The sequence below is a fragment of the Salvelinus fontinalis genome, chromosome 15, assembly GCF_029448725.1.
Source record: "Salvelinus fontinalis isolate EN_2023a chromosome 15, ASM2944872v1, whole genome shotgun sequence".
Lineage (NCBI taxonomy): Eukaryota > Metazoa > Chordata > Actinopteri > Salmoniformes > Salmonidae > Salvelinus > Salvelinus fontinalis.
The window spans coordinates 21,228,158-21,256,135 of NC_074679.1; the positions used below are offsets into that span (position 1 = coordinate 21,228,158).

At 46.5% G+C, this 27,978-nt stretch overlaps 1 protein-coding gene across 4 annotated transcripts in view; it reads right to left on the bottom strand.

Moving 5' to 3' along the window:
* Nucleotides 1–27,978, bottom strand: part of LOC129811528 (rho guanine nucleotide exchange factor TIAM2-like) — a 110,317-nt gene that overhangs the window by 36,454 nt on the left and 45,885 nt on the right. For 2 of the 4 annotated variants that reach the window (XM_055862910.1, XM_055862911.1), the window contains exons 6-14: nt 22,192–22,416; nt 16,252–16,437; nt 15,993–16,139; nt 11,458–11,511; nt 4,942–5,109; nt 4,133–4,237; nt 3,932–4,010; nt 3,691–3,780; nt 1,887–2,120 (exon numbers count right to left, since the gene is read on the bottom strand). In XM_055862910.1, the coding sequence (XP_055718885.1) occupies nt 1,887–2,120; nt 3,691–3,780; nt 3,932–4,010; nt 4,133–4,237; nt 4,942–5,109; nt 11,458–11,511; nt 15,993–16,139; nt 16,252–16,437; nt 22,192–22,416 (1,288 nt within the window). Of the gene's footprint in view, nt 1–1,886; nt 2,121–3,690; nt 3,781–3,931; nt 4,011–4,132; nt 4,238–4,941; nt 5,110–9,958; nt 11,412–11,457; nt 11,512–15,992; nt 16,140–16,251; nt 16,438–22,191; nt 22,417–27,978 lie in introns of those variants that run through there. The other 2 variants (XM_055862912.1, XM_055862913.1) reach the window with 2 other exon arrangements.

Consider the following 27,978-nt stretch of genomic DNA (forward strand, 5'->3'; position numbering starts at 1 on the left):
ATAAGACGGAGTCTACAACCCACACAAGTGGCTCAGGTAGTGCAGCTCATCCAGGATGGCACATCAATGTGAGCTATGGCAAGAAGGTTTGCTGTGTCAGAAACAGACAGGTCTGAAACAGACTCCATGAGGGTGGTATGAGGGCCCGACGTCCACAGGTGGGGGTTGTGCTTACAGCCCAACACCGTGCAGGACGTTTGGCATTTGCCAGAGAACACCAAGATTGGCAAATTCGCCACTGGGCCCTGCGCTCTTCACAGATGAAAGCAGGTTCACACTGAGCACATGAGCACATGTGACAGACGTGACAGAGTCTGGAGACGCCGTGGAGAACGTTCTGCTGCCTGCAACATCCTCCAGCATGACCGGTTTGGCGGTGGGTCAGTCATGGTGTGGGGTGGCATTTCTTTGGGGTGCCGCACAGCCCTCCATGTGCTCGCCAGAGGTAGCCTGACTGCCATTAGGTACCGAGATGAGATCCTCAGACCCCTTGTGAGACCATATGCTGGTGCGGTTGGCCCTGGGTTCCTCCTAATGCAAGACCTCATGTGGCTGGAGTGTGTCAGCAGTTCCTGCAAGAGGAAGGCATTGATGCTATGAACTGGCCAGCCCGTTCCCCAGACCTGAATCCAATTGAGCACATCTGGGACATCATGTCTCGCTCCATCCACCAATGCCACGTTGCACCACAGACTGTCCAGGAGTTGGCGGATGCTTTAGTCCAGGTCTGGGAGGAGATCCCTCAGGAGACCATCCGCCACCTCATCAGGAGCATGCCCAGGCGTTGTAGGGAGGTCATACAGGCACGTGGAGGCCACACACACTACTGAGCCTCATTTTGACTTGTTTTAAGGACATTACATCAAAGTTGGATCAGCCTGTAGTGTGGTTTTCCACTTTAATTTTGAGTGTGGCTCCAAATCCAGACCTCCATGGGTTGATAAATTTGATTTCCATTGATAATTTTTGTGTGATTTTGTTGTCAGCACATTCAACTATGTAAAGAAAAAATTATTTAAGAAGAATATTTCATTCATTCAGATCTAGGATGTGTTATTTTAGTGTTCCTTTTATTTTTTTGAGCAGTGTATATATATATAAAATAAATATCGCTAGCAACAGAATAATCACATTTTGAAAGAAAAGAGAAGAATATCTTCTTTCTAATGATCAAATTACACTCACTGGAGCTCATTATACTCACTGGAGTCTCTGACATATGATTTCCAAAAGCACCCGCAGGTACGGGTCACAGCAAGTGCCGCTGGCTGCTGGTAACCTGTTTTGACTTGGACATACATTTTTGCCGACACATGGCTAACCTTTGTTTACCAGCTAAACAGCTGCTATTAGCTCAAATGTTCTCCTAGCTAATAGGCTATGGTAGAGTTTATACTTCCTCTTCCATTTATGTGAGGAGGTGAAAGTAATGAAAAACAATCTACCAAATCTATTCATTTAAAACATGTGATTACTTCTCCTTGACATTATCATTCACCTGATAAGACAAGACAAGAAAAAATGTATATTCTTAACATATGATGGGCCGCCTCGATGGAGGCCCCTGGGCAAGAAAAGGTTGAAGACCCCTGGTATAAAATACTAATCCAATGCAGACATCAATAAGTTATCTATGTAATTGTTGGTGATTGCGTTAGCTTCATAGTAAACCAGCTGATGCTCTGAGTTTGATCATACCGTTGATGCCAGTTCTTTGAGCCAGTGACTTGAAGCGCAGAGGATTTTCCCACACTGTATAGTTACAGTAATTGTGTTAGACCTGTGAAGTGATGCCTACCAGCCTTTTGGCGAAGACACAGTATTGTGTGTGTGCGCATTTGTCTTAGTATGTGTGTTAGTGTGTGTGTGAGGGTGCACAATCTCACCTGTAGTGGACTTGGCGTGGTGGTGTATGTCCAGGAAGTCCTGCAGCAGCTGTGATTGGTTGGAGAGTGGGGTCGGAGTCGAGGGGTCAGAGGTCAGGGGTGAGGTGGGCGGTGCGTCCCGTCTGAGGGTCAGCTGGAGGGTCTGCTCAGCGAACAGCTTCTGGATCAGACCCAGGTCCAAAGTGGACACGCCTCGACCGTTCAGAACCACAATCTCATTACCTGGTCTCAGGCCTGTGTGAGGAACACACAGTAAGAAATAAAGTCACACTACAGTAACAGAGATATGCAAGTAGTGTAAATAAACTCAGTAAAAAAAGAAACGTCCTCTCACTGTCAACTGCATTTATTTTCAGCAAACTTAACATGTAAATATTTGTATGAACATAATAAGATTCAACAACTGAGACATAAACTGAAGTTCCACAGACATTTGACTAACAGAAATGGAATAATGTGTCCCTGAACAAAGGGGAGGTCAAAATCAAAAGGAACAGTCAGTATCTGATGTGGCCACCAGCTGCATTAAGTACTGCAGTGCATCTCCTCCTCATGGACTGCACCAGATTTGCCAGTTCTTGCTGTGAGATGTTACCCCACTCTTCCACCAGGGCACCTGCAACTTCCTGGACATTTCTGGGGCGGATTGGCCCTAGCCCTCACCCTCCGATCCAACAGGTCCCAGACGTGCTCAATGGGATTGAGATCCGGGCTCTTCGCTTGCCATGGCAGAACACTGACATTCCTGTCTTGCAGGAAATCATGCACAGAACGAGCAGTATGGCTGGTGGCATTGTCATGCTGGAGTGTCATGTCAGGATGAATCTGCAGGAAGGGTACCACATGAAGGAGGAGGATGTCTTCCCTGTAACGCATAGCGTTGAGATTGCCTGCAATGACAACAAGCTCAGTCCGATGATGCTGTGACACACCGCCCCAGACCATGACAGACCCTCCACCTCCAAATCGATCTAGCTCCAGAGTACAGGCCTCGGTGTAACGCTCATTCCTTCGTCAATAAACGTGAGACAAAACCGCGACTCGTCAGTGAAGAGCACTTTTTGCCAGTCCTGTCTGGTCCAGCGACGGTGGGTTTGTGCCCATAGGCGACGTTGTTGCCGGTGATGTAAAGCAGGTCATGACCAGACAACAGGCCTACAAGCCCTCAGTCCAGCCTCTCTCAGCCTATTGCGGACAGTCTGAGCACTGATGGAGGGATTGTGCGTTCCTGGTGTAACTCAGGCAGTTGTTGTTGCCGTCCTGTACCTGTCCTGCAGGTGTGATGTTCGGATGTACCGATCCGGTGCAGGTGTTGTTACACGTGGTCTGCCACTGCGAGGACGATCAGCTGTCCGTCCTGTCTCCCTGTAGCGCTGTCTTAGGTGTCTCACAGTACGGACATTGCAATTTATTGCCTTGGCCACATCTACAGTCCTCATGCCTCCTTGCAGCATGCCTAAAGCACGTTCACACAGATGAGCAAGGACCCTGGGGATCTTTCTTTTGGTGTTTTTCAGAGTCACTAGAAAGGCCTCTTTAGTGTCCTAAGTTTTCATAACTGTGACCTTAATTGCCTACCGTCTGTAAGCTGTTAGTGTCTTAATGACCGTTCCACAGGTGCATGTTCATGAATTGTTTCTGGTTCATTGAACAAGCATGGGAAACAGTGTTTAAACCCTTTACATCGAAGATCTGTGAAGTTATTTGGATTTTTACAAATTATCTTTGAGAGACAGGGTCCTGAAAAAGGGATGTTTCTTTTTTTGCAGAGTTTATTAATCAAAGTTAAATGAAGTGAACATACCTTCACTGAAGGCCAGTCCATCAGGCAGAACCTCACTGACAAAGATGCGGCTGTTCCTCTGTCCATCTATGTGCCCTGTGACAGCAAAGCCTGACATCAGAGATGAGAGACAGCGTCAACGATGGCTAGTAGAGTGCAATGACCATATATTTACAAATAGAGCTGAACTAATGATTTATAGGATCTATGAGGCAATGACACACACAAACTGTTCCTGTCTGCTAGAGTACAGAACACCTACCAAAGTCTCCAGTGCAGGCAGGTCTCGTCATGTGCAGGGTGAATACATTCATTGGAAACACCTCTAGCTCGTCATACAACTGCACAAAGGAAACAACTCAGTCAGATAACACCTTCACACATAGGTCAGGGATGTTAAACACAAGTCAAATCCTCTGTGCATTTCCAGTGAAGTATTATGCTGAATAAGGTGTTAGCTCACCAGGTCGTGTAGGAGTTCGCTGGGTGCTGGGGTACGGACCTCTACGTTCTGGGCCACACATCTGTGCAGTCTGAGACAGTGCAGGTTAGGGTCCAGCTGTGTCAACTGTGATAGGGAAACATCTGTCAACACCCTGAATGCAGCAATAAACAGCAAATACAACTAGTCTAGACCAGGCACCTGGTCTACACAAAAAGGCATATGACATGGGATGTGTTCACTGCAGCTCAAAGGTGATTAAGACGAAGTGGCGTCAAGTTTGATGAATAAAGTGTGTGTGTGTGTGTACATGTGTCTGTGCTGTGTGGGTGTGAGAATGAGCTAGCCAGCCATCCCACTGCTGTCACACCCGACACACAGGTCAGAGAGTGCATGGCAGTGTGTGTGTGTGTGTGTGTGTGTGTGTGTGTGTGTGTGTGTGTGTGTGTGTGTGTGTGTGTGTATACCAGACCCTAAGGGCAGGGAGTAGGATACAGACAACGTGAGAGCAGAGTAACTGTCTGGAACTGTCTACTGTACAAGCCATTAAAAAAATTACACGAGCTCTAACAATGGGCATAACACTAAAAAGGAAATGAGGGGTTCACAAAAGGTACAAGAGCGTGGGTTGGTCAAATTACTGACAGATTGGAGCTTCTAACATGACTACATTGACAAGAGCTGTTTTCAATAAAAGCAGGCTTAATAAGAGCAAGGCATAACCTCAAGTAAAAGCTTTACTCATTAAGTACTGTTTCATAACTAAAAAATAAATGTTCAGAGCTCTCAGAACCCTAATATTAAAACACTCACTGGGCCTTGACTCTCACCTTGCAGGCTAGGGAGACGACATCAGCCACTGTATGGTCCCGTCTCATAGGCACTTGGACGGCGTGGCTGTCAGGCATGTAAACACAGCTCAGTGTTTCACCACTGCTCTCCCATTGACCGCCCTCAGGGGGAGCCAGAGAGTAGTGGTTGGCCAGGCTGTCCAGTCTCTGACAGGAGGGAGAGAGGGAGAGCAAGAAAATGAGAAAGGGAGAGGAAGAAAAGGAGAAAGGGAGAGTGAGAGAAAGGAAGGGAGAGAGAGAGAGAAGCAGACAGATCAATAGGTTTCCATTAAACCGATACAGAAACTGGCAGTGGCTCAAAGTTCAGTACAAAGATGTCATGCAATTAGCCATTTAGACATCACAGGACGCAGTTGTTTCATATAATAGCCATCATAATGATGCTGTACACAAGGGAATTGATTACAGTGGGTTATTGGCAGAGTTTGTGAGCGCGTCTAGCCTGGGCGACATCTACACAGATCTACAAAAAGACTGCATCATCATCATGATGATAATAGGCTCATTTAGTTCTGAGTGCCATCCAGAGGATTTCATGTTTAGTGATGGATTAATGGCTGCCTTGACAGGCTCCTTCATGGAGTCCGTCAGGCCAATTATTCCCTATCCACATTAACAATGAGGTTGGGGTTAGTATTAATACTGGGTTGTCCTGCCACGGGGCCTCAGAAGCAGCAGTATTTGGGTTTTGGTTGCGACTCCATGTCTCTGAAGGGAAAACAGCCACTGCTGCAGTAAGGGGTTGTGGGCGATGCCACAGTAACTACACAAACCACAGCTGCTATACAAGGCTCCACATAGCGAGTAAACACTCAAACATGTTTAAAAAGTCACAACCAGCAGAAACAACCAAGGATTCAGCAGCGCTTCAATGAAAACACTTATCACTAGAGAGTTGCTGTGTGGACTGAAGTAGAATAGTGGCGTTTTAGCACATTGGTAGATGACAGAGTGGTGTGTGTCTCCTGGACTCTGTCTGTGTCACAGAGGAAAATCTTGGGAGACATTCCCCCTTCAGAGACCAGAGTGAGACTAGGGGACTAAGATCTCTTTGACTTGGCCTATGTTTGTTGGGCATAAACATATGGTCACACGCGCACACAGAGAGAGTCTGGCGAGGATAACAAAGTGGCTTTCTGACCGAGGTTGCTGGAAAAACATGGTTGTACAAGAAAACAGTCATTTCATTTTCCAGCAACATGTCCATCTGGGAAGAGAAACCTGACAGAACGCTGCCAACATAAAGCCTACCAATGTTCTGGCCAAAGGGTTGCTCTAACCTTTGTGGAGACAAGCAACAGAGAGCTGGTTCTTTCACAACTTTCTGTCCACTCCTGTGGGTTAATGAGGTCATGTTTATACTTTCAGAGGGAGAGAAAAATGGTTGTCTTGGGAAAGGTTGCATAACCACCCTGCCTGCTGGGTAACCTACCCTGTCTGTCCATCCAACCTGGTGTGATTGGAAAATAACTGCTCTGTTGGCAGTTGGTGACCAGTCTGCCTCTTCACCTCAAGCCAAGTACATTTTTACATTTTAGTCATTTAGCAGACGCTTATCTATCCAGTAGTGAGTACTGGTCCCCCGTGGGAATTGAACCCACAACCCTGGTGTTGCAAGCACCATGCTCTACCAACTGAGCCACACGGGACTCAGTCATTAATTGACCCAGGCAGGCTTGTAACGGCCTGGTCATCTTTCCACAGGCACTGCCAAGCCTCAGCACGCGCCGGCCCTTAACGTGCGTGTGTGTGTGTCAAAACTCAAACCTATACTTCAGACTTTCCTCTCAGACTTTCCTCTTTCTAGCAGCGAACCACCACCATGAACCTTCGTAACCCTCTTTCTAGCAGCGAACCACCACCATGAACCTTCGTAACCCTCTTTCTAGCAGCGAACCACCACCATGAACCTTCGTAACCCTCTTTCTAGCAGCGAACCACCACCATGAACCTTCGTAACCCTCTTTCTAGGAGCGAACCACCACCATGAACCTTCGTAACCCTCTTTCTAGGAGCGAACCACCACCATGAACCTTCGTAACCCTCTTTCTAGGAGCCACCCATCACACAAAACCACTTTCAACTCTGTACAGTAGCTCCAAGCCACATCCAAACACACCCTACAGCCTAACACACCCTACAGCCTAACACACCCTACAGCCTAACACACACTACAGCCTAACACACACTACAGCCTAACACACACTACAGCCTAACACACACTACAGCCTAACACACACTACAGCCTAACACACACTACAGCCTAACACACACTACAGCCTAACACACACTACAGCCTAACACACACTACAGCCTAACACACCCTACAGCCTAACACACCCTACAGCCTAACACACCCTACAGCCTAACACACCCTACAGCCTAACACACCCTACAGCCTAACACACCCTACAGCCTAACACACCCTACAGCCTAACACACCCTACAGCCTAACACACCCTACAGCCTAACACACCCTACAGCCTAACACACCCTACAGCCTAACACACCCTACAGCCTAACACACACTACAGCCTAACACACACTACAGCCTAACACACACTACAGCCTAACACACACTACAGCCTAACACACACTACAGCCTAACACACCCTACAGCCTAACACACCCTACAGCCTAACACACCCTACAGCCTAACACACCCTACAGCCTAACACACCCTACAGCCTAACACACACTACAGCCTAACACACCCTACAGCCTAACACACCCTACAGCCTAACACACCCTACAGCCTAACACACCCTACAGCCTAACACACACTACAGCCTAACACACACTAAAGCCTAACACACACTACAGCCTAACACACACTACAGCCTAACACACACTACTCTTTTTTTGAATATGTGGAAATAGAACACTATTATAATTCCATAGTGTACTTGGGTCTTTCTACACTAGGCAACTTGTTACAGCTGTTGATAAGTCATTGATAATAATCTGCCGCTTTTTTTCATGTCATTACATTAAGATATAAGGGATCATAGCTATAGTCAATAAAATTCACCAGTTGATTTAAAACCTATGTTTAACCCTTTATCGTGGTTGGTGTCTTGAAGAATTTGTCCAAAATCGTGTGACAAAACATTACTTTTCTGTCCTTGCATTTATGGCAGTGTAAGTTGTCGTTTATACATATATTAAGCATTAATCAGTTAAATTAGACATTGAACTTGAACCCTGTAAGAATCATGGATCTAGCTGTTGGACAGTTTGTTGTATAGAGATATCAGAAATGCAGTGTAACTACATAACATTTAGTGTCTCCTTATGGTATGGCTTGAAAACAGTTTTCATGGGCACACAAATCCAAAATAATGTAGGCATTGCAAAATTGAATGGTCTTAACCAAAATAGTCACCTTAAATTGATACTTAAAACCTAAATCAATACTGATGTGGTACTTCCATAATTATGCATGATATTTGTTGGATGCACATGCGCATAGTTACGCCCTAATATTTTCAGAAGATGCAACAACAGCCCAAGTGCTGTAAAAAACGGTCCAGAATATTTTGCCGCCTCATTCGTTACTCCAGTGAAGACAGTTGTGCCTGGATCCACATTGAATCTAATATCCCCAGAGAACTGAGGCTGATCATCTGTTGTTGTCTGTTTCATTTACAGCAGGGTCTCGTTAAGTTTAACAGAGAAATCATCAAGGTAATGAGTTCATGTTTTCTTATGTTTTTGTACCTCGGATTGGACACCGAGTCTACTGTGCTACAAGTCTACTCTTGTATAGGACTATTGATCAACACCGAACGCTATTCATATGAGTTATTCTGGATATAATGACAACAAATGACATCGTCTAGTGGGCTTATTCACAACATGATTTGTTAATGAATTAACATGACAAATGCATGTTGTTTTCCATGTTACACCTGCAATTTTAAACAATACAAGGGGCTTGAATTAGCCTATTGAACATGACTTTTAACTGGAATAGGCCAACCCTTAAAAATGTCCTTACTTGGTGCTTGAAAAGTTATTGTAATTATTGTAGCCAATTTAGAAGTTCTCCTGCTCCCTTTATAATTACCTGTGATTACATTTTTGATACGTTTTTGTGAGTGATGCGGCCACTTTTGTTTGTTTCCCGTGTGTGGCAGAGGAAGAGAGGTGGTGACAGGGGGAGCACACGGCACAGGGGTACGGGCAGGAAGAGGGGGCGAGGTGTGGACTACAGTACAACAGGTCTGACAGGACTTCTGGTTGAACATAGGTGGGATGGGGGCAGTGGTGGGGGGATGGGAGGTGGATCTCACAGGTGTGATATGGCCTTGCACGGTCTCTGGAGAGTCAAAGATTTGTACAGGAACCCCATGATGACATTCCTATGGGATACAGGTGAGGGTTCGCTGGCAGACACTGTCAGAGTCCTTTATATCCCCCCATCAACAAAGTGAAACTCCCTGACCCGACCGCTGATATGCAGCATTCCTGCCCATCTTATAACATAGACGCAGACACCCACAGACGACCCCCACCCACCCATCCACCCCTTCCTTCAGTGGATTAGGGAGTTAGATGACTGATTAATAGAAACATTGCTGAAACTAAGACCCAGAAAGACCCAACACAGGCAGAGAACAAACAGGAGACAGCAGTGTGTGTTGAGAGAGAACAGAAACAGAGGATGAAACGCATGGGGGCATAAATCAATACAGCTTCCTCTCTGATAGAAAGGAGCCCAATTCTAAATCAAAATCGATTCCAGGAAATACTTCATCCAACTCCAGGACAGAAAGAGTAATGAGAAATACATCATAACACTTTGACAACAACGTTAAAGCTCGTCCTAAAGAAAATATGTTGTTGTCCCTAGCCACATCAGCCACATGCTATTCTGATGCTGGGTGGAGCAGTTCATGGCTCCAACATTGGCCACATTCACCCTGGTCCCCTAATCTCAGCCTCAGTCTCAATACAGAGCTTTGTGTCCAGGGAAATAGTGACGCGAGCCTACCGGATGGATATCCTGCCCTCTCTGTCTGTTCATTGTGACCCCTCATGTCAATCTTTATCTGTCCAATAGATCCCAACACATTCAGGACAAGTTGTTCTGCAGAGAGGAAGAGGAGAGCAGAAGAGCCACAGACACCAGAGGAACAATGCTATATGTGTATGAGAAAATGCCAGACAGTCTATTTGTAACAGCCTGACAACATGTTTGTAACCAGCTAATAGTTCCAATGTGTGATCCCAAGGGATTTAAAGTTACTGTATGTTACTGCTCAGATGGTGTGTATTTCTACTATTCAATCCACATATTCACATACACACTGATTCTGAGTTTCCATCAGATTTACCTCAGTGTTTTACCCAAAAGGCTAAGACTTTTGTTTCCATCTCCATGGACCGGCATCCATGTCTCACTGGGCCATGGCCTCAGAGGACCTGCTCTGAGTTGGGGCCGAAGCCTGGACATCGGCACTTTTCAGCTGCCATTTAACTGTGAACATGGGTTATGGGTTAACCTTTGTATGGTTGACACCTTCTCACAAAGCAACTGTCTTGATGATGCAGAGATTGTTGATTCTGCTCTTTACATGGTGTCAATCATTTACTCCTCCCTGCTCCCGGTCACACTCCTGACGGAAAGAAAATAACACTAGAGCTTCTATTAACAAACACTGGCGACAGATGGAAACTGAGCAAGACCGCGCTTTTCAACACTCTCTCTCAGCACTTTCCATTATGACCTTCCCGTTGTGAAGCGGAGCCACTCACTACATCACCAGAACCTGTCTTGTTTTTTACCCCTGCTGCTCAGACGAGGGGTGGAATATTGAACACCAGGGGCTCTATTGGACACTGTGTCTAACCGTTACTAGTGGGTAACCAATTGGTTCTGGTAGGTTAAATAACTCATTGTGCACACCCGTTTGAGCATTTATAAATAAAACATTAGAATTCCTCTATGATCTTGGCTTTGTACATAATTGCTTATAGTGGGTTCTATTGCCCTTTAGATACAATGGGGTGCAGATTTCTCTCTTTGTGATATACAGATATGGCAGTACAGATAGACAGACACCTGCAGATTGCCATGAAAGGCATCTTAACTTTAATCCCACTCTGGTCCTATGTACAGGACAGACCCCAGCCCAAAGTCTGCAGAGTCAGACACAAGCTGCAGGCATGACCCTTAACCCCTGACCTTAACCCCTGACCTGTACCTGGGAGATGTCATCCCACGGCTTGTCATCGTAATGCGTAACCATGAGGCTTGCTGAGACACATGATACTGTTGATCTATGTCTCAGCCATATGCGCTCACTTATAAAATCTAGCCTGTAGACTCTCAGTCAATGAATTGTATGATTGTTTGACACTTGTTTGTTATCTAATCAGAAGTAGATATCAAAACAAAATATATATGGTATTTTACATTTTTATATCCTTACTCCTAAAAGGTAATAGAATTAGATGAAACAGTCATATGAAAGTGTAACATGGACTGACCTCAGAACTAGTGGGTGGGAGACAGTAGGGTTGTCCTCCATCACTTTCAAAGATCTGCAACAGAGAAAAACACATGTTTCCTTGACTTGTTAAAATCCCTGTAGTCATCTATTAAACAGCGGTAACCCATAGCAGCAGACTTAGTACACAAACACACACTTTGTTATTATGTAGCTAATTAAAAAGTGTGCAGTGAGGGCCTGGTGCTTTGATACTATTTCCATGTGGGCTGGGACTGGGGCTGGGACTGGGGATGCGGCTGGGAGTAGGGCTGACCCTGCGGCTGGGACTAGGGCTGACCCTGCTGCTGGGACTAGGGCTGACCCTGCAGCTGGGACTAGGGCTGACCCTGCAGCTGGGACTAGGGCTGACCCTGCAGCTGGGACTAGGGCTGACCCTGCAGCTGGGACTAGGGCTGACCCTGCAGCTGGGACTAGGGCTGACCCTGCAGCTGGGACTAGGGCTGACCCTGCAGCTGGGACTAGGGCTGACCCTGCAGCTGGGACTAGGGCTGACCCTGCAGCTGGGACTAGGGCTGACCCTGCAGCTGGGACTAGGGCTGACCCTGCAGCTGGGACTAGGGCTGACCCTGCAGCTGGGACTAGGGCTGACCCTGCAGCTGGGACTAGGGCTGACCCTGCAGCTGGGACTAGGGCTGACCCTGCAGCTGGGACTAGGGCTGACCCTGCAGCTGGGACTAGGGCTGACCCTGCAGCTGGGACTAGGGCTGACCCTGCAGCTGGGACTAGGGCTGACCCTGCAGCTGGGACTAGGGCTGACCCTGCAGCTGGGACTAGGGCTGACCCTGCAGCTGGGACTAGGGCTGACCCTGCAGCTGGGACTAGGGCTGACCCTGCTGCTGGGACTAGGGCTGACCCTGCAGCTGGGACTAGGGCTGACCCTGCAGCTGGGACTAGGGCTGACCCTGCAGCTGGGACTAGGGCTAGGGCTGCGGCTGGGACTGGGGCTAGGGCTGCGGCTGCGGCTGGGACTAGGGCTGGGGCTAGGGCTGCGGCTGGGACTAGGGCTGACTCTGCAGCTGGGACTAGGGCTGGGGCTGGGACTAGGACTGGGGCTAGGGCTACGGCTGGGACTAGGGCTGACCCTGCAGCTGGGGCTAGGGCTGCGGCTGGGACAAGGGCTGACCCTGCAGCTGGGACTAGGGCTGGGATTAAGACTGGGACTAGGGCTGGGACTAGGGCTGACCCTGCGGCTGGGACTAGGACAGCCTGTGAGGCTCCAGAGGGAGGCAGTAATAAGTAGTGTAGAAATACAGAATCAGGACTATTGTGTGGCAGGAGTGTGAGAGAGAGAAGAGATGAGGACAGAGATCCTGCCAGGGTAGAGAGAAGAGATGAGGACAGAGCCTGCCAGGGTAGAGAGAAGAGATGAGAGGACAGACAGCCTGCCAGGGTAGAGAGAAGAGATGAGAGGACAGACAGCCTGCCAGGGTAAAGAGAAGAGATGAGAGGACAGACAGCCTGCCAGGGTAGAGAGAAGAGATGAGAGGACAGACAGCCTGCCAGTGTAGAGAGAAGAGATGAGAGGACAGACAGCCTGCCAGGGTAGAGAGAAGAGATGAGGACAGAGCCTGCCAGTGTAGAGAGAAGAGATGAGAGGACAGACAGCCTGCCAGTGTAGAGAGAAGAGATGAGAGGACAGACAGCCTGCCAGGGTAGAGAGAAGAGATGAGAGGACAGACAGCATGCCAGGGTAGAGAGAAGGGTGGGGGATTCCTCCTCCAGATCCCCTCTCGCTAACTCTACCTCTTAATCTCTCTCTTCTTGATCCCTTACCCCTCTATCTCCCTTCCTCCCGACTGATGTAAAGCGTGTTGTAGCAGGCACGCAGGTAGGCATGTGATGAGTCCCTAAGCCCTCTAGGAAGTGTGACTCAGCAGGTTCAGAAAGATGACTGATGACACCACTGCTCTACTGTACTTTAACACAGCTTAACCCAACACTCTGCTTCACTTCAGATGAGAAATGAATATGGCCTCTCCAGACAGATGGCAGTAGTAGTGATATACAGAGCATTGACCGCCGTCTACGGAAGTTATACATGCTGTATTAGGCACCGAGCAGGTTTTGTTATAGTAGCTGTAAACACCGCTGCCTGACTGCCGTAAAGCACACTAACTTTATAACTCTTAAACTTCTCACACAAATCTCTGGGCCCTCCGGCCTGCTGCAGCCACTGAACCCTGGCCAGGCAGCTCATAGGGTAACGCTACACACCCTTGTCTAAAAGAGAGAGGCCTGTGTTGAGGGAGAGCTTTTGATTTTGGAATCACCAAGCAGGGAAAATAGGATTGGGGCTTAGTCAACTGAGATGACTCAATAAGAGGACTGTGGGACGTCGTGGGAGGGTAGCCGGTAGCTAATGTTTATTGAAGTAGAGAAAGATAGCTGGAGGGAGAGAGCCAGGGTAAGAGAGAGAGAAAAAGGAATGAGGATGTGAGAGAGAAAGTAAAGGAGTGAGAGAGTTTGGCATTATGAGATCAGCCTGCTATCTATTCTGAACAAAAATATAAAAATGGAACAATTTCAAAGATTTTATTGAGTTACAGTTCATAGAAGGAAATCAGTCAATGGAAACTCATTAATTAGGCCCTAATCTATGGATTTTACATGACTATGCAGGGGCGCAGCCACGGGAGCTAGGCCCACCCGCTAGGGAGGCAGACCCAGACAATCGGAATTTGTTTTTCCCCACAAAGGCTTTATTACAGACAGAGACACTCTTCCCCCCCCCCCCCCCCCCCCAGATGATCAGGTGAAGAAGCCGGATGTGGAGGTCCTGGGCTGCCGTGGCTACACGCGGTCTGAGGTTGTGAGACCAGATGGATGTACTGCCAAATTATCTAAAACGACATTGGAGGTGGCTTATGGTAGAGAAATTAACATTCAATTCTCTGGCAACAGCTCTGTTGGACATTCCTGTAGTCAGCATGCCAATTGCAAGCTCCCTCAAAACTTGAGACATCTGTGGCATTGTGTTGTGTGACAAAACTGCACATTTTAGAGTGACCTTTTATTGTCCCTAGTACAAGGTGCACCTGTGTAATGATCATGCTGTTTAATCAGCTTCTTGATATGCCACACCTGTCAGGTGGATGGATTATCTTGGCAAATGAGAACTTCTCACTAACAGGGATGTAAACAAATTTGTGCAAAAAATTTGAGAGAAATAAGCTTTTTGTGCGTATGGAACATTTCTGGGATCTTTTATTTCAGCTCATGAATCATGAAACACTTTACATGTTGCATTCATATTTTTGTTCAGTATAAATCCCTCTGTAATAAACATGTATCATATTGACTCTTCGGGAGGACAGAGAGCATTGATGTCACCAAACTTGAAGACTTAACTCATCTCCAGGAAAGATGGGAAACTAAACACTAGACCGGCACTACTGACACTCACACTCTTAAAAGACAGCAGATGTACCTGGAAAGCCATCAATCTACAACTCCCCTCGAAGCAATTTGCCACTCTTTTTAATAGGCACCAACATCATAGAAAAGGAACAGAAACATATCCCAACTGGAGAGCGTAGCTTTACAGGGGAACCTGTGAATAACTGTGGGGCTGTTTAATATTTAGTGAACTTACACAAACCATCTGTTTGTCGCTGTAGGGCTGGGTACAGCAGGCTACAATTTACCACATATGGCTTTTAATAATTCATGGTACAGAACTGTTCCTGCTCGTTGTGCGCTGTGAGCCACCTCGGCCTTCTGCGCTGTGAAACCAAACTGGGTCTCATTAGCTAGCCTGCTGGAGCTCCCAAACACACCACCATCAACATCACACACACAGAGCCCTGCGGAGGTGGAGGGGTGACGAGAGTACTGGGAGCAGGGAAGACTCGGTGTAGTCTGCATTAAGGACACCTGGCCTCCTGTTTGGAAGAGCACTACAGAGAATCAGAAGCTGGCAGTTAGCAGCGTCTACATTATAGATGGGTGCTTAATGCTCCCTACAATCAAAGTCAGTCCATCAGTCAAAACCAGTAAGAGACATGGCCGTAGAAACATGTATGAATCCTCAAAGTGAAGCCTCCAGCTCAGATGCAACGCAAAATACTGTCTACATCAGAGAAAAGATTGTAGTGATGTTGTGACATTCACATGTACTGAAGTAAGCACTGACATCTTAATCTAGTGTACTACACCATTATCCAAATGCATTGGTTTTCATAATAGACTAGATCCTGGGAAGTAGGTCTGTTCCATGCCTTAGAAGACTCTGCTGGGCAGTACCTTCAGGGCATAGGGGGGTGGGAGCTGACAACATCAATAGATAATGAGCGTGTGGGGAAGAGTAATTACAACAACAACAACAACAAATATGAGCTTATTACCTTTAAAAAATGAAATCTTGTTTATGGGGTACAAATGCACACCAGGGCCCCATTTCAACTTTCTCTTAGAAATATGAAAAAGTCCTGCTTCAATTTCCTTGTAGGTGTGTGTGTTCTCTGTATGGGCATTTAGTGTGTCCTGTGTGTGCAGTATGTCCAGGTACCATACCTGTCCTGCAGACGGTCTCTTGTCGCGGCCCCTCTTAGTGAGATTGTCCAGGCCTTTGAGGGAGGAGAAGAGGCCTTTCTTGTTGCGTGATCTCTGGCTCAGGGACACAGAGCGCCTCCTCAGTGTGGCCTCATCCCTGGAACAGATCTGACGAAATAACAGACATAACACACCGTCAGGACTAGGATCTACCTCTGCAGTCACAACCTGCTTCAACTTCAGTCTATATAGACACCCTCCATCCCAACCAGAGACTGACCAGTGCATGGAAGGAGGACACAGAGAAGATGCTCAGGCGTCCCAGGGCAGTCTTGGAGGGCCGGCTGGCTGCAGCCAACAGGCTCTTGGGGTTAGGCAGCTCGCCGCCCTGCAGGCTGGCCAGGTAACAGCGCATCCTGAACAGGTCCATGTTAAACTTCTCCAGGTTCTGCTCCCACTGCTGGATCTGTAGGAGGGAGGGTTAGAGAAATGAGGAGGGGAGAGAGGGGCGAAGGGAAGTGAAGAGGGGGAGAGATGGAGGGAGGGAGGTCAGAGAGAACATTTAGGGTACATTCCATCAAGCTGGGATTGCTTACAGATGTGGTGGTGGTGGGAGTGGGGGGCAAAAACTGGTGCTGGTTGAGGGCAGTAAGATTGATGATATAGTGAAGGAGGTTTGTAGTGTGTGTGTATCTTATTCTCTGCAATAAAAGTCATGGGAGGGGGTTGACGAGCACCAGACCACCTTAACCCTCCCCCCTAAAAACACACACAACACACTCACCAACACGGAGAATGAACACATGCGTTGAGACCCTTTTTGCACCATGTACTGTAAAGTATGAGATGGTGCTTATTTGTAAGCTTGGGGGGTTCACTTTAATGAGAGAACTGTGGAGTTAAACAACTCTCTATACAGTTTACTTTTATAGTGCTAGTATGCAGAGAGTTCATTTACAATACAGACCAGTACGGAATCCACCCTCTCATTAACACTGATTCAGACTGATGGAATCCTTCATGGTAGGGGATGAGTTGGATAGGGGACCAGAACATTCCACCATCGAAACAGGACTGTAAAGACCAACAATGATCCTGTTGCACAATGATTTGTGTTCAGACAGAGCTAACACACGTAAAAGGTTCAAACCAATAACATTATGAACCCTATGCCCTTCTGCAGCCAATGTTAACCGGTGTACAGACATCTAGTGTATGGTCATGTGTCATTAATATAGCGTCATCCAAGGGTTAGAGTCTGAGCCGGGCTGTGTGGTCCTAAGTGTCATGCTTGGTAAATCCGCTGAGATAACCCTGTATCCCTACGGCTTCTCTAAGACTATTACAGTGGGGTATTCTGGGGGACAGGAGAGTATCATTTTAATTGGAGAGCAGGCATTACATTGTCAATTACAACTACAGCACCCGGTGTCACAGGAAGGCCAAGAAGATCATCAAAGACCTCAAGTCACCCGAAACACAGCCTGTTCACCCGCTACCATCTAGAAGGCAGAGACAATACAGGTGTATCAAAGCTGGGACCGAGAGACTGATAAACAGCTTCTATCTCCAGGCCATCAGACTGTTAAACAGCCACCACTAGCCGACCTCTGCCCAGTACCATGCCCTGAACCTTAGTCACTGTTACTAGACGGGTACAACCCGGTACTCAACCCTGCACCTTACATACTGCTGGCCTATGTACAGAGTCATTGAACACTGGTCACTTCAATAATGTTTACATACTGTTTTACCCACTTCATATGTATATGCTGTATTCTAGTCAAGGCTCATCCTATATAACTACTGCTGTACACACCTTTTCTATTCATATACTGTCCATAATATTTATACATACACACCTTTTCTATTCATATACTGTCCATAATATTTATACATACACACCTTTTCTATTTACATACTGTCCATAATATTTATACATACACACCTTTTCTATTTACATACTGTCCATAATATTTATTCATACACACCTTTTCTATTCACATACTGTCCATAATATTTATACATACACACCTTTTCTATTCATATACTGTCCATAATATTTATTCATACACACCTTTTCTATTCACATACTGTCCATAATATTTATACATACACACCTTTTCTATTCATATACTGTCCATAATATTTATACATACACACCTTTTCTATTTACATACTGTCCATAATATTTATACATACACACCTTTTCTATTTACATACTGTCCATAATATTTATACATACACACCTTTTCTATTTACATACTGTCCATAATATTTATACATACACACCTTTTCTATTCATATTTCTAAGGTCTTCGAAAGCCAAGTCAACAAACAGATTACCGACCATTTCGAATCACACCACACCTTCTCCGCTATGCAATCTGGTTTCAGAGCTGGTCATGGGTGCACCTCAGCCACGCTCAAGGTCATAAACGATATCGTAACCGCCATCGATAGGAAACAATACTGTGCAGCCGTATTCATTGACCTGGCCAAGGCTTTTGACTCTGTCAATCACCACATCCTCATTGGCAGACTCGACAGCCTTGGTTTCTCTAATGATTGCCTCGCCTGGTTCACCAACTACTTCTCTGATAGAGTTCAGTGTGTCAAATCGGAGGGTCTGTTGTCCGGGCCTCTGGCAGTCTCTATGGGGGTGCCACAGGGTTCAATTCTTGGACCGACTCTCTTCTCTGTTTACATCAATGATGTCGCTCTTGCTGCTGGTGATTCTCTGATCCACCTCTACGCAGACGACACTATTCTGTATACTTCTGGCCCTTCTTTTGACACTGTGTTAACAACCCTCCAGGCGAGCTTCAATGCCATACAACTCTCCTTCCGTGGCCTCCAACTGCTCTTAAATACAAGTAAAACCAAATGCGTGCTCTTCAACCGATCGCTGCCTGCTCCTGCCCGCCTGTCCAACATCACTACTTTGGACGGCTCTGACTTAGAATATGTGGACAACTACAAATACCTAGGTGTCTGGTTAGACTGTAAACTCTCCTTCCAGACCCACATCAAACATCTCCAATCCAAAGTCAAATCTAGAATTGGCTTCCTATTCCGCAACAAAGCATCCTTTACTCATGCTGCCAAACATACCCTTGTAAAACTGACCATCCTACCAATCCTCGACTTCGGTGATGTCATTTACAAAATAGCCTCCAAAACCCTACTCAATAAATTGGATGCAGTCTATCACAGTGCCATCCGTTGTCACCAAAGCCCCATATACTACCCACCACTGCGACCTGTACACTCTCGTTGGCTGGCCCTCGCTTCATACTCGTCGCCAAACCCACTGGTTCCAGGTCATCTACAAGACCCTGCTAGGTAAAGTCCCCCCTTATCTCAGCTCGCTGGTCACCATAGCAGCACCTACCTGTAGCACGCGCTCCAGCAGGTATATCTCTCTAGTCACCCCCAAAACCAATTCTTCCTTTGGACGCCTCTCCTTCCAGTTCTCTGCTGCCAATGACTGGAACGAACTACAAAAATCTCTGAAACTGGAAACACCTATCTCCCTCACTAGCTTTAAGCACCAGCTGTCAGAGCAGCTCATAGATTACTGCACCTGTACATAACCCATCTACAATTTAGCCCAAACAACTACCTCTTTACCTACTGTATTTATTTATTAATTTATTTTGCTCCTTTGCACCCCATTATTTCTGTCTCTACTTTGCACTTTCTTCCAATGCAAACCAACCATTCCAGTGTTTTTTTAGTTTTTATTTTACTTGCTCTGTTGTACTCACTTCGCCTCCATGGCCTTTTTATATTTTATTTATTTATACATATATCTGTTTGCCTTCACCTCCCTTATCTCACCTCACTTGCTCACATTGTATATAGACTTATTTTTTTTCACTGTATTATTGACTATATGTTTGTTTTTACTCCATGTGTAACTATGTGTTGTTGTATGTGTCGAACTGCTTTGCTTTATCTTGGCCAGGTCGCAATTGTAAATGAGAACGTGTTCTCAATTTGCCTACCTGGTTAAATAAAGGTTAAATAAAAAAAATAAAAAAATAAAAATATACTGTCCATAATATTTATACATACACACCTTTTCTATTCATATACTGTCCATAATATTTATACATACACACCTTTTCTATTCATATACTGTCCATAATATTTATACATACACACCTTTTCTATTTACATACTGTCCATAATATTTATACATACACACCTTTTCTATTTACATACTGTCCATAATATTTATACATACACACCTTTTCTATTTACATACTGTCCATAATATTTATACATACACACCTTTTCTATTCATATACTGTCCATAATATTTATACATACACACCTTTTCTATTCATATACTGTCCATAATATTTATACATACACACCTTTTCTATTTACATACTGTCCATAATATTTATACATACACACCTTTTCTATTTACATACTGTCCATAATATTTATACATACACACCTTTTCTATTCATATACTGTCCATACACACCACCATACACATATATATTTATATTCCGGACTCTGACATTGCTCATTCTGATATTTCTGAGTTTGTCTTTGTCTTTTTCTTTTTTGTATTTGTGTGTATTGTTTAGTATTGTTAAGTATTACTGCACTGTTGGAGCTAGAAACATAAGCATTTCGCTGCGTCTGCAATAACATCTGAAAAATATGTGTACATGACCAATACAATTACATTTCAATTAGATGGACTCCTTTTCCCCCAGAGCAAAGACAGGAAGGTTATGGTTGATACGGTTTAATATTGGACACCGCATGGCCACAATTGGAAGCGCCACACACAAATCCATGTCTGATCGATTGCATCTTATTTACATTCTGTCAGGCAATGTTAATCCATCATCATATCAAAGAAGCATGGCCATTATCAGATTGAGAACCAGAAAGAGGCTGGCATGGATGTGTGTGTGTGTGTGTGTGTGTTTGTCAATCTCTTTACCGCTGAAGGCATATTGTACCCATCTGGCCTTACAGCAATCCTATTTACTCCCATTTCAGTTCCATTAATTGGCCGAAATTGGCCTTTTTTCTAAGACATACAGCCTCCTTTGACTTTCCCCCTCTCTCTTAATGATTGTACATGCCAACCTGAGTATGACTTCACTATGGAGGGGAATAGAGAGACTTCAAAAAGGCACTGATTTTGAGAAGGGGGGGGGGGGGGTAAACATCAAAGTGCCCTCTCATAGCCCAATCACCCCCATCCTAAATCCATCATCAGTCGTGGGCGCCCGTCTCAGGGCCTAACCCCGCCCTCTCCCCTCTGACCCTATCATTGGCTCCAGACCTCTCTGTCTCGAGGTGCTGTGATAGCTAACAGAAAACAGACACCAAGTCAGTTTGGAAGACAGACACTGCCCTCCATGTCATTCCCATTGGTCATGACAGCCATGAGCCATTCATCTTTTTCACAGCTATGTTACCTCATTGATATTACAAAAACATAGCAATTTCCACCTTCAGACAAAGCAAAATCCTGGATGTTGAGCTTTCATGTCTTGCAGTCAAGGTAGATGTCTTTGCACTCACAACCTTCCAAACACAAACATCCAACCATCACAAACACCCCCCACAATGTTGCAAGTCTAAAATCACTATCTTCTAATTCAGAGTTGAAATGCTTTGAAGCAACCAGACCCACCTCCGAAGGAGGAATTACTGCACTATAAATCTGATATATACTCTTAAGTAGTTGGGACTGTTGAGGGGGCTGAAATGAGGGGTGGGCAAGCTAGCTTGGTGTTGAGTCTTTAGCCATCTCCATGGCTCACTACATTATATGTACAGGACAGTTTTAGCTGTGGGGAGAATCAGTGATTGGTCTGTTTTTCTCCTCAGGCAGGGTGTTAGAGGGGCTAATGTTGAGAGGTCATTATATAGAACAACATCTGGAATCCCAATCTGATGCAATGGGAAGCAGCAGCCTGCCGCTCCTCTCCTCTGAGTATATGTTTGGACAGCCATTAGCTACGTTTAGGCTACTTCTCCCACTTCCGAAAATAAGACATGGGATTTTAGTCGCGTGGGTTGATTCACAGCTCATATTTTTAGAGCTGCTAGATTCCTAACAAACACACTGAACAGAACAGACCATAGAACAGATCTGTCTGGGACACTAACCACTGCTTCACTGTGAGAACACACCACTATCAACATAACCTCTGATCATCATCTACCTCATCCTCACCTGGTTCTCGATGGCCTTCCTGTTCTTGGGATCACTGACAATGGACAGCTGCAGCTCAGCCATCTTCTTCATCTTACCGTCCATGTCTACCTTCTGCAGCAGGCCTCTGATCTGGCTCCTCAGCAGACGTACCGTGTCCTCCTTCCCATGGCGCTTAGCGAACAGAGAGGCACTTGCAGAGTGGATGGCTGTCACCCAGTTCTCCAAGTCTGTCTGGTTGCTAGCCTGAACACACAGAGGTGAAGGTAGGATATTAGATGGATGTTTGAGGTAAGACCATAAATGGTAAGACAAGATTATTACTGAAAGAGAATTCGTCCTCAATGGCTTATGTGATGGTATAAGCACTGCAAGATGCAGCGATGATAGCGATGCCATGAACGACATGCTTCCGGGTTGGGCTTCTCGCAAATCCGGTTTGGAGCGAGCGGTCGCATTTGCATTCGCTCTGCAGGTAGTATAACTTTTCATTACATTTCATTATAGTACAACGGTTTAATTTGTCCAACCTTAGCAATTTCTTCTTAACTAGCTACATAGCCGTCTGTGTATCAAAGATAATTGCGTAATTATCGTATTTCGTCGTCTATCGTAGTCCACACTGCTAGCTGCCCAGCAGCTAGCAAACGTCCACCGTCTACCGAATAGTAGTATAACTTTTCATTACATTTCATTATAGTACAACGGTCTGATTTTCATTACAGTACAACGGTTTGATTTGTTTGATCTTAGCTAGCTACATAGCCGTCTTTGTATCAAACATAATTGCGTAGTTATTGAGGTTCGCTAGCCAGCTATTTTCGCCCTAACGTAACGCAACGTAGCCAACACTGCTAGCTAGCCAGCTTGCCACCAAATAGCAGCATTGTAGAAACGAGTGCATTACAACGGAACGACTTGATTAGTGTAGTGTTAGCTGGCTACACAGTTGTCTTTGCTATCTTTGATTTGTTTGATCTTAGCTAGCTACTTAGCTGGCTACATAGCCGTCTTTGTATCAAAGATAATTGTGTAGTTATCGAGGTTCGCTGAGGTTCGCTAGCCAGGTATTCTCGTCCTAACGTAACGTAAGGTAGTCAACCCTGCTAGCTAGCCACCGATTAGCAGCACTGTAGAAACGATTACATTACAACGGAACGACTTGATTTGTGTAGTGTTAGCTAGCTACATAGTTTTCTTTGCTATCTTTGTATCTAAGATAATTGTGTAGCTTTGAGTAATTATCGGTTAGCTAGCCAGCTATTTTCGCCTGCCGCGCTGCCGTCCTCCTACCTAGCCAACACTGCTAGCTAACACTGCTAGCTAGCCAACTTCTACCGAATAGCAGCACTGTAGAAACTTACATTACAACGGAACGACTTGATTAGCGTAGTGTTAGCTAGTTGTCTTTGCTGTCCTGGTATCCATGATAATTGTGTAGTTTAGAGAAATTTAGAGAAATTGTCGAGGTCACCTAGCCAGCTTCACTTTCAACAACGCAGCTACTGCTAGCCAGGCTACTTCACCAGCCAGCAGTACTATATCATTTTAGTCAATAAGATCTTTTATTCTATTTATTTTTTTGCAACGTAAGCTTAACTTTCTGAACATTCGAGACGTCTAGCCCACTTGTCATTCTAATCTCCTTTGCTTTAGCGTAGCCTCTTCTGTAGCCTGTCAACTATGTGTCTGTCTATCCCTGTTCTCTCCTCTCTGCACAGACCATACAAACGCTTCACACCGCGTGGCCGCGCCCACCCTAACCTGGTGGTCCCAGCCCGCACGACCCACGTGGAGTTCCAGGTCTCCGGTAGCCTCTGGAACTGCCGATCCGCGGCCAACAAGGCAGAGCTCATCTCAGCCTATGCGTCCCTCCAGTCCCTCGACTTCTTGGCACTGACGGAAACATGGCTCACCACAGATAACACTGCTATTCCTACTGCTCTCTCTTCGTCTGCCCACGTGTTCTCGCACACCCCGAGAGCTTCTGGTCAGCGGGGTGGTGGCACCGGGATCCTCATCTCTCCCAAGTGGTCATTCTCTCTTTCTCCCCTTACCCATCTGTCTATCGCCTCCTTTGAATTCCATGCTGTCACAGTTACCAGCCCTTTCAAGCTTAACATCCTTATCATTTATCGCCCTCCAGGTTCCCTTGGAGAGTTCATCAATGAGCTTGATGCCTTGATAAGCTCCTTTCCTGAGGACGGCTCACCTCTCACAGTTCTGGGTGACTTTAACCTCCCCATGTCTACCTTTGACTCATTCCTCTCTGCCTCCTTCTTTCCACTCCTCTCCTCTTTTGACCTCACCCTCTCACCTTCCCCCCCTACTCACAAGGCAGGCAATACGCTTGACCTCATCTTTACTAGATGCTGTTCTTCCACTAACCTCATTGCAACTCCCCTCCAAGTCTCCGACCACTACCTTGTATCCTTTTCCCTCTCGCTCTCATCCAACACTTCCCACACTGCCCCTACTCGGATGGTATCGCGCCGTCCCAACCTTCGCTCTCTCTCCCCCGCTACTCTCTCCTCTTCCATCCTATCATCTCTTCCCTCTGCCCAAACCTTCTCCAACCTATCTCCTGATTCTGCCTCCTCAACCCTCCTCTCCTCCCTTTCTGCATCCTTTGACTCTCTATGTCCCCTATCCTCCAGGCCGGCTCGGTCCTCCCCTCCCGCTCCGTGGCTCGACGACTCATTGCGAGCTCACAGAACAGGGCTCCGGGCAGCCGAGCGGAAATGGAGGAAAACTCGCCTCCCTGCGGACCTGGCATCCTTTCACTCCCTCCTCTCTACATTTTCCTCTTCTGTCTCTGCTGCTAAAGCCACTTTCTACCACTCTAAATTCCAAGCATCTGCCTCTAACCCTAGGAAGCTCTTTGCCACCTTCTCCTCCCTCCTGAATCCTCCTCCCCCTCCCCCCCCCCCTCCTCCCTCTCTGCAGACGACTTCGTCAACCATTTTGAAAAGAAGGTCGACGACATCCGATCCTCGTTTGCTAAGTCAAACGACACCGCTGGTTCTGCTCACACTGCCCTACCCTGTGCTTTGACCTCTTTCTCCCCTCTCTCTCCAGATGAAATCTCGCGTCTTGTGACGGCCGGCCGCCCAACAACCTGCCCGCTTGACCCTATCCCCTCCTCTCTTCTCCAGACCATTTCCGGAGACCTTCTCCCTTACCTCACCTCGCTCATCAACTCATCCCTGACCGCTGGCTACGTCCCTTCCGTCTTCAAGAGAGCGAGAGTTGCACCCCTTCTGAAAAAACCTACACTCGATCCCTCCGATGTCAACAACTACAGACCAGTATCCCTTCTTTCTTTTCTCTCCAAAACTCTTGAACGTGCCGTCCTTGGCCAGCTCTCCTGCTATCTCTCTCAGAATGACCTTCTTGATCCAAATCAGTCAGGTTTCAAGACTAGTCACTCAACTGAGACTGCTCTTCTCTGTATCACGGAGGCGCTCCGCACTGCTAAAGCTAACTCTCTCTCCTCTGCTCTCATCCTTCTAGACCTATCGGCTGCCTTCGATACTGTGAACCATCAGATCCTCCTCTCCACCCTCTCCGAGTTGGGCATCTCCGGCGCGGCCCACGCTTGGATTGCGTCCTACCTGACAGGTCGCTCCTACCAGGTGGCGTGGCGAGAATCTGTCTCCTCACCACGCGCTCTCACCACTGGTGTCCCCCAGGGCTCTGTTCTAGGCCCTCTCCTATTCTCGCTATACACCAAGTCACTTGGCTCTGTCATAACCTCACATGGTCTCTCCTATCATTGCTATGCAGACGACACACAATTAATCTTCTCCTTTCCCCCTTCTGATGACCAGGTGGCGAATCGCATCTCTGCATGTCTGGCAGACATATCAGAGTGGATGACGGATCACCACCTCAAGCTGAACCTCGGCAAGACGGAGCTGCTCTTCCTCCCGGGGAAGGACTGCCCGTTCCATGATCTCGCCATCACGGTTGACAACTCCATTGTGTCCTCCTCCCAGAGCGCTAAGAACCTTGGCGTGATCCTGGACAACACCCTGTCGTTCTCAACTAACATCAAGGCGGTGGCCCGTTCCTGTAGGTTTATGCTCTACAACATCCGCAGAGTACGACCCTGCCTCACACAGGAAGCGGCGCAGGTCCTAATCCAGGCACTTGTCATCTCCCGTCTGGATTACTGCAACTCGCTGTTGGCTGGGCTCCCTGCCTGTGCCATCAAACCCCTACAACTCATCCAGAACGCCGCAGCCCGTCTGGTGTTCAACCTTCCCAAGTTCTCTCACGTCACCCCGCTCCTCCGCTCTCTCCACTGGCTTCCAGTTGAAGCTCGCATCCGCTACAAGACCATGGTGCTTGCCTACGGAGCTGTGAGGGGAACGGCACCTCAGTACCTTCAGGCTCTGATCAGGCCCTACACCCAAACAAGGGCACTGCGTTCATCCACCTCTGGCCTGCTCGCCTCCCTACCACTGAGGAAGTACAGTTCCCGCTCAGCCCAGTCAAAACTGTTCGCTGCTCTGGCACCCCAATGGTGGAACAAACTCCCTCACGACGCCAGAACAGCGGAGTCAATCACCACCTTCCGGAGACACCTGAAACCCCACCTCTTCAAGGAATACCTAGGATAGGATAAAGCAATCCTTCTGCCCCCCCCCCCCCTTAAAAGATTTAGATGCACTATTGTAAAGTGGCTGTTCCACTGGATGTCATTAGGTGAATGCACCAATTTGTAAGTCGCTCTGGATAAGAGCGTCTGCTAAATGACTTAAATGTAAATGTAAATGGGCTCTATATCTGAATGATTGACAGTTATAAGAGCAGAGCACTTTGCACCCATATTGTGTTCCCTATCTTCCTCATGGCATATTATCATCTTCATGCCAGATTTTCCCAATTTTCCCATCTATACGCGATTACGTAATTTCACAGTCTATACAGTCAATCTTGAAAGGATCATATAGCTTGACAAAAACGATTACATTATCAGAGGACATGGTATGAAATGTGATAGGAATATGAGGGAGTGATTCATGTAGGACACATGAGGGAGAACACAGGCTTCCATGGTGCTTCATTTTATAGACTTAATGGTTTCCTGACCTCTTTAGAGTTTCAAGTGATGTTAAATCCACTTGACCATTTTATTAGCTTTACTCAGAACACCACAACTGGGATTTCATGCAATACCCTCAGAAAAGAGAAAACTAGTGAGGCCAAGTCAGGCCTTAAGTCTCTCTGCATCCAACAGTGGAAATAAGGTCAGCCATACAAACGGAAAAGCTCCAACTGGAGAGTTCAATTATAATCATTTACGAGCTAGAACCATTCAATTGATCTGCTAGATTATACAGTCTAAAAATACACAAGTGTGTGTGATTGTATGTGTGTGACTATATTTGTAAAACATCTCCGTCCACTACTATACAGTGTGAATATGCCGAACAGTGCGTTTGTTCCCTATTGTTCGGCTGACACAGTCAGTGTAATCTAGCAGTAGACTACACCAATCTGCTTGGCTGCCCAAGCAGGAAGAGGCTATCAAACCAGGCTGCCACAGTAGCGCGGGACACGCTTTCCTTTCCAACGACAAAAAACATTCCCCACTAAGTAACAGCTTCTGCTCCTCATTTGTGTGTTGGATTGGCTGGAACACTAAGCATTTCAACAAGCAGAGCAAAGTGATGGGGGAAATCAGAGCACTAACGCCATGATGTGCTCATGAAGCTAACGCTAAGCTAACAACACGCTAACGGCAAGCCAATGCCGCACAGGCTCTAGGATGGAGGAACCACCAGCTGGACAGACCAATAT